The sequence below is a fragment of the Phascolarctos cinereus genome, unplaced genomic scaffold, assembly GCF_003287225.1.
Source record: "Phascolarctos cinereus isolate Bilbo 61053 unplaced genomic scaffold, phaCin_HiC Scaffold_5;HRSCAF=322, whole genome shotgun sequence".
Classification (NCBI taxonomy): domain Eukaryota; kingdom Metazoa; phylum Chordata; class Mammalia; order Diprotodontia; family Phascolarctidae; genus Phascolarctos; species Phascolarctos cinereus.
The window spans coordinates 271,541,569-271,553,923 of NW_027555958.1; the positions used below are offsets into that span (position 1 = coordinate 271,541,569).

Consider the following 12,355-nt stretch of genomic DNA (forward strand, 5'->3'; position numbering starts at 1 on the left):
ATAATAAATAATGAGGCAAGAGGGACAGTCCCATCTATGTGGCCGTCTCACATCTTAGGACAGGGAGGGCTGGATTCCTGGGAAGTCCCAGCCTTTCTCACACCATCATTTATATCCCTACAGAACCTGTCTGGACTGCCCCTCTCTGACCCCAAACTGCCTCCTTCCATGGGCTGGCTGTACTGGGGTGGCTGTCAACACCACGGCCTGGCACAAACTCCTATGTAGAAGTCTGTAGTATCCCTGTCAAACTACCCCCCCCCAACAACTGCCTGGTATTTTAGAAGCAAACAGAGTATGAGTGGAGAGGGATGGGGGTGGTTTGGGTCTAGGCCCACCCTTGTTTTTATTTTTAACCCCTGGATGTCTGGGTCTCCCCATCCCCCAACTATAAAACAAAAACTCATTCTTGAGTCTTAAGCATAGCCACTGTGAACTGCCTGCCCTTTGGGCTTGGTTTGGACGCCTTATCCAGTAGCAGAGAAGGTTTAAATGACTCAGGATCACAACACTTTTCGGCTTCCCCCTCCTTCATTTTATAAGGGGCCAAAGCTCTAGAAGAATAGCATCTTGTCTCTAAATAGGTTAGCAATGGACTGGATAAGAAGAATGAAACCAAGGAATTTAAACCCTCCCCTAGCAAAAGACCTCGGCCTTGATCCCACTCCCTACCGCCACCGTTGCAGCTTACGTGGTGGTTGGCAGAATCCAGCTGTGGCTGCCCCCACAACAGCAAACACCAAGAGCAGGAGGAGACTAGGAACCAAGGAGTAGAGGATAGTAAAGCTTTGGGCACCCATCACCACAAGAACAGGAAGGAGCCCAGACTCCCACGCCCTGGGCCTGCAGCAGTCACCCACAGGAGACCCTTTTCCCCACACCAGCAGAACCGAATAGGGATCATTTGTCCCACCCACCTCTCTACCTGAGGCAGAACCCTGCAGAGCAGGGTTCTTTGCTAGGAGGGGCTTTCTGCTCTATTTCTTCAGCCTCCTGACTGAGGGTGGATTGGAAAGGAATCCAACAAAGAAACAAAGCATCCTGGCACTGCTGCCCAAGAACTTGGAGCCCTGGGAAAAGTTGATAGTGGCAGAGAAAGAAGTTTAGGAAAAAGACATCAGCACAGGGAGAGGCAAGGGAGGCAGCTGTAAGAGATACAGTGGCGGGGCAGCTAGGTGGCACAGTGGATAGAGCACCGACCCTGGAGTCAGGAGGACCTGAGTTCAAATCCAGCCTCAGACATGTAATGCTCTAGCTGTGTGACCCTGGACAAGTCACTTAACCCCATTGCCTAGTCAAAAAAAAAAAAAAAGACAGATGGATTTGGAATCAAGAGGACCAAGCTTCAAATCCCACTTTTTGTGCCTCAGTTTCCTCATCTGTAAAATGAAGGGCATTTGACTAGAGGTCCTCTAAGGTCCCTTTATGGCTCTAAGTCTATGATCAGACATTAGACGAGAAGTGACATAGCTTTTGGCAAAAACAACTTTTAAAGACTGCCTTAAGGGGCACGAGTTTTGTGGTCTGCCTTGGTGGAAGGAGCTCCCACTGTGACAAAATCCTTGAAATATCAAAGTAATGCTTGTGACATGCGTTCCATGAAGGCTCCCAGGAAGAAGAGCGTCACACATGAGAACACACAGACACGCACGCAGAACATGGTCTTTAGACCTTACCTGAGTAAGACTTACACTGTGTTCGAGAGTAGACAAAGGACATTCCCCAGTTTGGACCACCTCAGGGCAGGTGCTTAATGTACTGTGCTATTAGGGATGTGGCATCAGTGGATTCATGGGGCCTAACACTCTCCCTCTGGACACATCCTTTTGTGTGTTATTGAGATCATTATGTATTTTTTGAGGCAATCAGGTTTAAGTGACATGCCCAGGGCCACACAGCTAGTAAGTGTCTCAGGCTGGATTTGAACTCAGTTCCTCCAGACTTCAGGGTCAGTACTCTATCCACTGCATCACCTAGCTGCCCCAATATTATTATGTATTGTTGATATTAATATATCTCAAGTGAACCAAACTAGTCTTTTTTTTTTCTAACCAGGCTGCCTTGCCCGCCACCCCTTCCCTTCTACCCCAAGTATGACAGAATGGTATTCATTTCATCCCACACCTCTTACTAGCACCATAGCACAAGGCAGGCAAAGACCTTTATTGGCATCCAGGTTCCACCTATTACTAGCAAAATCACTTACCTTCCATGCTCTGAAATTTTCTTTTCTGTAAAATGGGCATAGTTATAATAGGCACTCCCTACCTCATAGGATTATTGTGTATTGTACAAGATAATGGGTGTAAAATACTTGGTAAATTTCAAGGAGATGAGAACTAAATGTGGGATTTCACCCACATCTGTAGTTTCTCTATACCTGTGATATAGAACACTCCTGAATGAGGAGACTCCCTGACTCCTTCTCATTGACAGAGGATTTCAAAGCAAAGGTTCTTTTTTTTCCTTTCTTTCTTTTTTTTTTTTCTTGGTGAGGCAATTGGGGTTAAGTGACTTGCCCAGAGTCACACAACTAGGAAGTGTTATATGTCTGAGGCCGGATTTGAACTCAGGTCCCCTGATTTCAGGACCGATGCTCTATCCACCGCGCCACCTAGCTGCCCCAAAGCAAAGGTTCTTAACCCTTTCTGTGCCATGGATCTTTTTGGCAGTCTGGTAAAGCCTACATACCCATTTGCAGAATGATGTTTTTAAATGCATAAAATATAATACCTACAATTACAAAGGAAACCAATTGTGATGAAATACAGTTATCACAAACCCTACGTTAAGAATTGCTGTTTTAAGGGGCAGCTAGGTGGCACAGTGGATAGAGCATTGGCCCTGGAGTCAGGAGGACCTAAGTTCAAATCTGGGCTCAGACATTTGCCACTAACTAGCTGTGTGACCCTTAACCCCATTGCCTAGCCAGAAAAAAAAAAGAATTGCTGGTTTAAGAGAGTTGCCTAGAATAATGATGTTAAGTGATTTGACCACACTCACATAGCCAATATGCATCAGAAGTAGGATTTGAACCCAGATCTTCTCAGCTCAGAAGCTGGCTCTCTATCTTATGTCACACTGCCCCTCTGCTTCTAGATTGTCTTAGCAGATAAGCTAGTGGTGCAGTGGTTAAAGCAGTGGGCCTGGAGTCAGGAAGACCTAGGTTCAAATCCAGCACAAGATACTTACTAGCTGTGTGGCTTTGGGCAAGTTACTTAAGCTCTGTCTACCTCAGTTTCCTCATGTTGTAAAATGGGGATACTAGCACCTAGCTCCCAGGGTTATTGTGAGGAGAAAGTGAAATAATATTTGTAAAGTGCTTTGTAAACCTTAAAGTGCTATATAAATGTTAGCTACTGTTATTAATTCTATAAATGTCAGATAGTATTAATATCAACAGTAAATCAAATTCAGCTAATTAGTAGGCTCTTGGGTGTGCATAAAATTCATAGTGGTCCCAGGTTCAGGCTCCCCCTTTTCTTGGCTCAGTGTTCCTTCTCTATAGCTTTGTCTCTTTGCCCTCCCTGCCTCTCTGGTAATAAGGTCAGCTTTTGACAAACCCTTGAAGGCAGGAAAGATCACCCCGGCACTGATTGACCAGGCTTTGAAATTCAAGGCAACTCAAAGTTGCCTGGTTGAATAACTACTTCTGTGGGGAAAGAGCAACCAAGAAGAGGGAGGGAGGGAAGGAGGGAATAGCATTTGTCAGTGTTTACTCTGTGCCAAGTATTGTGTTGAACGCTTTACAAATATTTCATATGATCCTCACAACAACCTTGGAAAGTAGCTCAATGCTATCCTCATTTTACAGTTGGGGGAACTGAGGCAAATGGGTTAAATTGACTTTCCCAGAGTCAGAGGGATGAGCAGGATTTGGTCATGTGAAATACACTTATAAGGAACGAAGGAGTGAGCTTCAATGACTCAAACACACCTTGTCCCTCTAATCTGGTATTTGAGATAAGCAACCTCTCAAATTAAGGAGAGGATAAAACAAAAACTGGTGTTTATATGGCATTTTGATGTTTGTAAAACACTTTAAATACATTATTCATTTCCTCCTTGAAATGCTCCTTTGAGTGGGGATTATTATCCCCATTTTATAGATGGGAAAACTAAGGCTCAATAAGATTAAATCACCTGTCTGTGGTCACATAGCTAGTAAGAGTCAGAGGTTAGAGGAGTGGCTGAAAAGTTCCTTATTCTCTGCCTCCATCTTTATCCCCTTTCCCTCATTTCCCCTCTGCCCTATATACATTAACCTTCTTCCCATCCAGTTGAAGAGGAAGACCTGATGGACTTCAATCTGCAACATCTGGCTACGCTGGCTGCTGCTTGGTCTCTGGTGGAAGCTGCCAACCTGGAGACTGGACCTCCTGCAGCTGGGCTCCCTGTTCCTGGGCCCTGCTGCTCCACCCTCACGCCCCGAATGCAAATCCTCCGACGCAAATACACATGGACCCCGAAAACCAAACCTGTGAGTAGCAGATTCTCCTAGATCTCCCTGAGCAGTCCATGGCAGGGGGAAGGTAAAAGAGAGAAAGTGGGCAGGGGGACGTCCTAGCACATGATTTTATTCTAGGGAAGATTTGACCCCCCTGTTGGACTGATGAAGAACGTCCACTATGATCCCAAGAACAGCTTTAGTTCTCTTCCGTCCCCTTCCTAAACAGGAAAGAGGTTGTCCTCCTCCTTTGGGAATGTCCTCATCATAGGATGGAGAGACCCTGAGAGACCTTTCCATGGATCCCTAGACCTTACCTATGACCACAGCTGATTGGCTCTTGCCTCCCCTTCCTTCAATTACACATAATATGGTGTTCTCTTGACCACTACTAAGAGGCTCCCATGTTCCTGTTCACCAGGTATGCCCTCTCAAAGCTGCCATTGACCAGCTAGGCACGAAGGAGGTGGAGATGAGGATGCGGCTGGTAGACCTGCAGCGGCGATACAAGGAGAAGCAGCGGGAATTAGCCAAGCTGCAGCGGCGGCATGACCATGAGTAAGGCTGTAGAAGTGTGGAGGCTGAGCTGGGCCCTTCAAAGCATAAAACTGGACCTGGAATATGAGGAGGGAGTGGAATAGCAGGAATCGGGAAAGAGAGAAGAGCATGAACCAGCATAGAAAAAGGGAAAGAGGACAGTCTGGTTGATAACCCTGAGGCAGTTCTGCCCCTTCCCAGTGCCCCACCAGCCTGTGGATCATCTCATCATTGTGACCCAAACTTCTCTTTCTTTGGGATCAGACCCCTAAGAGTATAACCAAATCTAGTGCTAATAAAACATGTGAAAAGAGGCAATAGACTTAAATGGACTAGGAACGTCGTGGGGGGGGGGAATTAAAAATAATAAATCAACATGTATTAAGCATGTTCAAAATACTATGCTAGGTGCTAAGGAAGATACAGAGTTTAGATATGACCACTGCCCTCACGGAGTTTATCGTCTAGTTTTAGAAGAAGACACCAATCCAGCTATAATATACAATATTACAAAAGTACACCCAGAAAGTTACTTAATAAAGTGCCACATGTGGTCCAAAGGGCATAGTTATTACCAACAAGGGGGGAATCAGGGGAAAAATTTGTGGACAAAAGTAACTTTTGAATTGGTTAAGCTTTAAAGGGTAGGTAGGAATTCACCAGAAAAAAATGGGAAAGGAGGACATTATAGACCTAAAGAATAGAGGAAAATTCAGGGCATTTTGGGGGAGAGGGGGAAGAGTGTAGTTCAATTTGGCTAGAGCATATAACATGTGGAGGGAACAACAGGAGACAAGGTTGGAAAAGGAGCAGTTTGGGGGGTGGGAGTGGTATCACATTTTAGATGGCCTTGAATGCCAAGCAAGAGGAGTTTGGACTTAATTCAGTAGGCAATGAGGAATCATTGAAGATTCTTGAGTAGAAGAATGATATGTCCAGATCTATCCATGAGAAAAGTTATTCTGGAAATGGTATGAAAGATGGATCATAAAATTCTGGTTTCCCACTATTGCCTTAATTCAGAACTATGGGCAGGTCACTCAGCTGGGAGGCTTGGGTTTCTGAAACAATCTGCTCCTTCCCTTCCTCATTTCCTACCATGGGTGTCTAGAAAATAACAGTTTACACCATAAGAAGGAAGGCCACTTAAATAGAGTCATAGAATCATAGCGAAGGTTAGGGTTAGAAAGACCCTTTGAGGTCATCTTAATCTGATCTTCTGCCCAATATGGGAGGGAAGGCCATCTACCACATCCCCAGTGGGTGTTCATCTGACCTTTGCTTAACCACTTCCAGCCATGAGGAGTTCACTCCCCATAAGGCAGTCCCTTAGAGGATACCTTTAACTTTTAGAAAGTTCTTAAAGAGGGGAGTTGGACTAGATGACCCCTAAATTCTTTTCCAGTTCTTTCTAAAATCAGGAGCTCTTAACCTGGAGTACATAAACTTGTCTTTTAAAAATATTTTGATAATTTTATTTTCACAAAATTGGTTGCCTTTGTAATTCTATGTATTTTATTTAATGCATTCAAAAATATTATTCTAAGAAGGAGTCCATAGACTTCACTAGACTTTCAAAGGGGTCAATGGTTCAAAAAAATGTTAAGAACCACTGGTCTAGTACATGATTTTATATAATCCTCTACTCCTGATATTAAAAAATCTACCTCCCTGTAACTTCCACCCATTGGTTCTGCCCTAAATAGCCACATGGAATAAATACCTCTCCTGAATGACAGCCCCTCAGACATTTGAAGGTGCCTGACTCCACCTGTGAGGAACCAGAGCTAGTTCCCAGCTTTGTCCTCACTGCAGTTTCCTGGCTCAAAGGAGATGCTATCCTAGGCCAGTGGACTCAGAATGGGGCAGGTCAGAGTTCTAGGTTAGAGAAGCTGATTGTTCCAGAAGGCTCTCACTCCGCTCTTTCTCTCCCACCCAGGAGAGACGAGCGCTCCAGGAGCCCAGCTCGGCGAGGGCCGGGGCGACCAAGGAAACGAAAGCACTCCGGCATCCTGCCAACCCTCCGACAGGGCAGCCACCTTCCCAAGTGTGACAGCAAAAAAGTCAAGTGAGTCTTCACTAGGGGGTGTTGCTGGGAAGAATTCAAACAGGAGGGAGGGAGTGGGTGCAAAGTCTGGGACCCCCTAAGGGGCTGGCAATTGTGCCAGTCTTGCCCCACAAGTACCCACACCCTCTGGCATGCGGCAGAGCTGATCGACCGTCCTGTCTCGGGTCATCTCCCCTCCCACCTCTGCCTGTGTGTGTCTGCATCAGTGTGTGCAGCGCTCCTTTCCCACTGCTCAGAGTTGTTACTCTGGTTCACATGAGGTCTCTTTAGCTCTCTGTGCTTCTAAGTGGTCTCTGTGTGGCATCTGCCTGTTGGTTCATCTGGAATTAGAACTGCTAGTTGAGGGGTTCCCCACTGAGTCCCCGGGAGAGGCAGGTACCTTCATGCCTCTCTTCTTGGATGGCAGCTAACACGCCCCACCCAACTCTGGCCCCAGCAGACAGCTTCCCCCTGTGGCCGGGCAGGGCAGGACAGGGCAGCATCCCCCCTCCCCCCAGTAGGAGGCAGTGGTGGGGGTGGCACTGGGGAGTTGGAATGATGGAAATGCCTCTCACGGCTCCAATGTTCATAATCACTAAACTCCCTGGATCCAGGGCCCCCCCCATATTGGTCGGTGCTTCAGCACCAACACCAGGGGGGCCTGAGATGTTGATCACCTAGTTTTGGAGCCAACATCCCTGCTCCCCCTCCCCCCTTCCCCCGCCCCGTGGCCTCCCCCCCCCCTCAGAAGTGTGAGGCCGCGTTGCATAAAAGCCTCTTTATCTGTGCTGTATAAAGTCGTTGGTCACGCTGCAATGGTGTTCATTGCTGCTGGCGCTTTGTTATTATCCATTACCCGCCCGGCGCAGTCATTCTCGCACTCCCGGGCCCTCTATAATTGTCCTTCTCTGCTACAAATTGCCTCTCCCGGCAGGCCCATTTGCATAAATCCTCCAAGCTCTTCCAAACATGATTGGAGTGAGTGTGTGTGCACTGCATCAATCCTGATGATTTGGTAATAATAGTTAAATCTGCACTAAATGGTTCCTTCAATTAAGACAGAGAAAAAAAATTAATCTCTGGGTTTTATGTCACAAAACATTAGCAAATGTAGTGAAGGTTAGAGGAAGTGGGGAGGGGGGGAGAAGTTAGTGTTGGCTTCAGGTTGCATCAGGGCTCTACCATATGGCTGGGGGATGTTCTCCTCCGAGCTGTCCCGAAGCAGCTTCTCCTAAATCCCTCTCCTCCATCCCCAAGATCGGAGCGCATATCAGTCCAAGGGACCTTCACTTCTCCTCCCAGCCATCCCTCATGCTCACTTGGGGTTGTTTCTAGAACCCAAAGGGGAAAGTCCAACTTGCACCAGAGTCCTGCTGTGCACTTTCCACCCAGGCCAGCCCAGGATCTGCCATGCTGAGCCAGTCTCCCAACCTAAGCTGGGAAGGAGGTTCAAGATGGGTTGGGATGGAACCAGATGTAGCCTGTTAGATGTCAGAACCCTCAGACTAGTACCACCCAGGACTTTGGGTAGCTGAGTTGGCTACTTTCCTCACTGCTGTCAGAGAAACCACTGGTGTGGCCACTTGATACTATACCTCTCTCTGTTCCAGCACAAGTGATATTGGCAAATTGTGACCTAGGCAGATGTCCCTTCGGGACAGGAAAGGTAGAGGTATCCCCTCATCTTCAGTCCTTTGACCCTGCTTCTTGGAAGTGGCTTTATATGGCCCTCCAGCCTCTAATACTCACTGACAAGCAAGAATGAACGCCCTTTACTCCCTTAGTCAATGAACAAGCATTCATTACTGTGCTAAGTGCTTGGGATACAGAAAAAGGCAAAAAAACAGTTCCTACTCTCAAGGAGCTCACAGTCTAATCGGGGTGGCAACATGCAAACAACTATGTACAAACCAGATAGATAAAGGATTAACTGGAGGTAATGACAGAGGGAGGAGAGGAGCAAATGTAAGAAAACTAGAAAATTAAAAAGGATGCAGGTTATGAAGGGTTTTCAAAGCCAAACAGAGGATTTTATATTTGATCCTAGGGGTAATAGGGAGCCACTGCTGTTTATTGAATAGTGAGGTGACATGGTCAGACCAGCACTTTAGGCCAATCACTTTGACAGCTAATGGAAGATGGACTTGATTGAGGAGAGCTTTGAGACAGGGAAAAACAACCAAGAATTATGGGAAGTGAGTAAATGAATGGGTAGGTGGTGAGAGGCCTTGGGAGTACAGGGATGGCTCCTCACCCCTCCTTGATCAGAGGGGAATGTTGGGGGTGGAAGGAATAGGAAGCTGGAGTGATCCTGGAAGGGCAGACCAGGTCCTGGCATAGTGTTTGTTAAGTACCAGCCCCAGACACTACAACACCATACCAGATCTATCGACTCTATGGTTGGACCCAGATGGTTTCAGGAACCCAGTGACGACCTGCTGGCAGGGACTTCAACATGTGCCGTCATTGCTGGTAGAGAATCTTGCCCTCCCTATCCAGAGGCCCATGACCTCTACTACAGATGAGAAACCTATAGAATTTATGAGGGACATTGTCCTACCCTGGTAGAGTGTGAATCATCAGCTCCCTAGTGACTGAGAAAGGGCACTGGGGGGGTTGGGGGTCCTTGTTCCACTCCTCTCCACCCTCCCCATCCCTCCCCAGGGGTTTTAGGAAACATATTCTCTGTTCTGCCTTCCCAGTCATTAGAGGCACCCCATTCAGCTCCTTATCTTAAATCTCGTCACTCACTGGTTTTATGACCTTCAGTTTCCTCTTTGGTAAAGTGAGGGAATTGTACTCCCTACTAGGAGTGAGGAGCCTGCAGCCTCGAGGCCTTCTAGGTCCTTGGGTGCAGCCTTTAGACTGAGTCCAAGTTTTACAGAACAAATCCTTTTGTTTAAGGGGATTTGTTCTGTGAAGTTTGGATGCAGTCAAAGGGCCACACTTGAGGATACAGAGGGCTACATGTGTCCTCAGGGCTACAGGTTCCCCACCCCTGAGCCTAGCCTATTTCTGTGACCCTATGATTACTGCCTCAGTTCTGGCATCCACAAATTTTAAGGCACGTGAGTGTGAGTGTGTGTGTGTGTGTGTGTGTGTGTGTGTGTGTTGTGTATATGTGTTTATGGTGTGTGGTGTATGCATGTTGTATATGTGCATGAATGCCATATGTATATGGGTGTGGTTTGTATGTGTTTGGTATGTATGTGAGTCTGTGAGAGAGAAAAACAGACAAGACAGAGATAGAGAGAGGGAGGAGGGACAGGACAGGAGGAAAGTTACACAGTCCAGTAGTAAAGACTCCAGTTTACTAAGGGCCTCGCCCCTCCTCTTCCTACTCCTCTCTGCTCCCCACCCCCCTCTCCTCCTTTGTCTTTTGACTAGGTGCTTGGAGTCCACTAATGATGGAGACTCCTCCTAGCAACAGCCTTTCCCCTTAATCTCTAGCCCTATTGTTTCTCCTCCTCTCTAGAGGCAAAGGATCAAGGACGGAGCCAGATTAGAGAGGGAAACTCAGGCCCCATCCTGCCTAGCAAATCCCAGTTAAGTTTGTTCTCTGAGGTTAGAAGTTGGGGTTAGAGGTTCAGAATCTGCCTCTAGTGCACAGGGAGGACTGTATGATGGAATTTAGCCATTTCTCTTTATTGGTCTCCATCATAAATAAGGACCTTTCCAGCTAGAGCAAAGGAAAGGTGAATGGATACCTGGATCCCTTTGAAAGCTACAAAGATTGGGAGAAGTCTGGGTACCCCTGGCCAATAACCTGGGAATAGTAACTTGAGCAGTGGTATGTAGCAATGATGCTGCCTGCCTGTGACAAAACGTGTGGCCAACGTAGGTAGTTCAAGTCACTAGCCAAGCCAGACCCAGGCCTACCAAATGACTGTGATCTCATAAGCCTTCAAGGAAAGTGAGTCACTCTGATAAACCCAGAGTCCTGGGCCCTGGGAACCCAGCCTTAGAAACTGACTTTCTTTGAAGGTGTCTGCTTTAAGATGTAGGTGTCAAGTAGTGGCCCTTATACCTGGAACCTGGAGAGAGAGAAGGACATATTGACTGGACCCAGTTTGTATAGAATAGCTACAGTTTTAAGTACTTCTTGGCTTTGAAAAATTTAAGTGAGGCTTTCCTGTTGACAGCTCTATGTAGGTGTAACTATAATACAAACCTACCTAGCCCCGGTGCTCACCTAATCTATAACATACCTGTTAAAACCTGTTATATATGTATGTTATATACCATAACATACATTACATTTCCCCATTTATTTATTTACACCAATTTATTAACTATGCTTATCGCTTACCCTCCCCCCTCATTGAAAAAAATATTTTAAAACCTTCATAACATATTCACAGCCCAGCAAAACAAATTCCTCCATTGGCCATGTCCAAAAATGTATGTCTCATTCTGCATCTAAAGTCTATCACTTCTCTGGCTGGTGATGTCTAATGTGCTTTATCTTTAGATACCTCTGGCATCATGATTTGTCATTGCATTGATCAGAGCTCTCAAGTCTTTCAAAGTTTGGTTTTCTTTTAAATAATATTGCTTACTATACACTTGTGCCTCCTCCCTTCCAGCCCCAGGCTGAGCAGAAGGCTCAGTGCTAGGGGATGAGGAGAGGAAGTGGCAGCATGGTACTGCTACAGGGGTGGGGAGGTTAGTGGGAGCTTGGTCTGAAATGTGGAAGATGATGGAGTACCCTTCATCTTCTGGGCTGCTCAATATTTAGAGGAAAAAATACCTCCAGTGATTCAGCAGTGGACTAAGAACTGCGGATAGGAGATAAATTTTAGGGGACCCAGAATTCCCTAGGCATGGTCCTTGCACACAGGCCCTCTCCTCCCTCCCCCGCAAGCTGAAGCTGTAGCAGTAGCCAAAGCCCAAACCCTTTGAGAATGTAGCAGAGGAGTGTGAGTGACCCACTCCTGATCCTTGGCGAGAGTCCAGGGAGGAGCCAGAAGCAAATATTTGAAGGCCTGTCATGTAGAATTGGGATTAGCCTTGTTCTTAGCCCTCAGAGCGAGGAGCAGTGGGTGGACACTACAGAGAGATAGATTTATGCTCAATATAAAGAAAAAAACCCCACCAATTTAGAGCTCCCCAGAAATAGAATGGGGGCCTTGGAAGGCAGTAGATTCCCCTTCACTAGAGATCTTTAGGCAAAGGATGGATGGTCACTTTCTGGGGATGTGGTAGAGATGATTCTTGGACAGGTCCAAGTTGGGTCAGATGGCATCTGAGGTACTTTCCAATTCTGAAATCCTGTGATCTTGGATTTCAGCTCCCAGGAGAGACAGTCCTTCTGCCTCCTGGTT

At 46.6% G+C, this 12,355-nt stretch overlaps 1 protein-coding gene across 1 annotated transcript in view; it reads left to right on the forward strand.

Moving 5' to 3' along the window:
• Nucleotides 1-12,355, forward strand: part of BAHCC1 (BAH domain and coiled-coil containing 1) — a 158,518-nt gene that overhangs the window by 123,855 nt on the left and 22,308 nt on the right. The window contains 3 exon segments of the mRNA XM_021000779.2: nucleotides 4,281-4,480; nucleotides 4,869-5,005; nucleotides 6,924-7,052. Coding sequence (XP_020856438.1) covers nucleotides 4,281-4,480; nucleotides 4,869-5,005; nucleotides 6,924-7,052 — 466 coding nt within the window.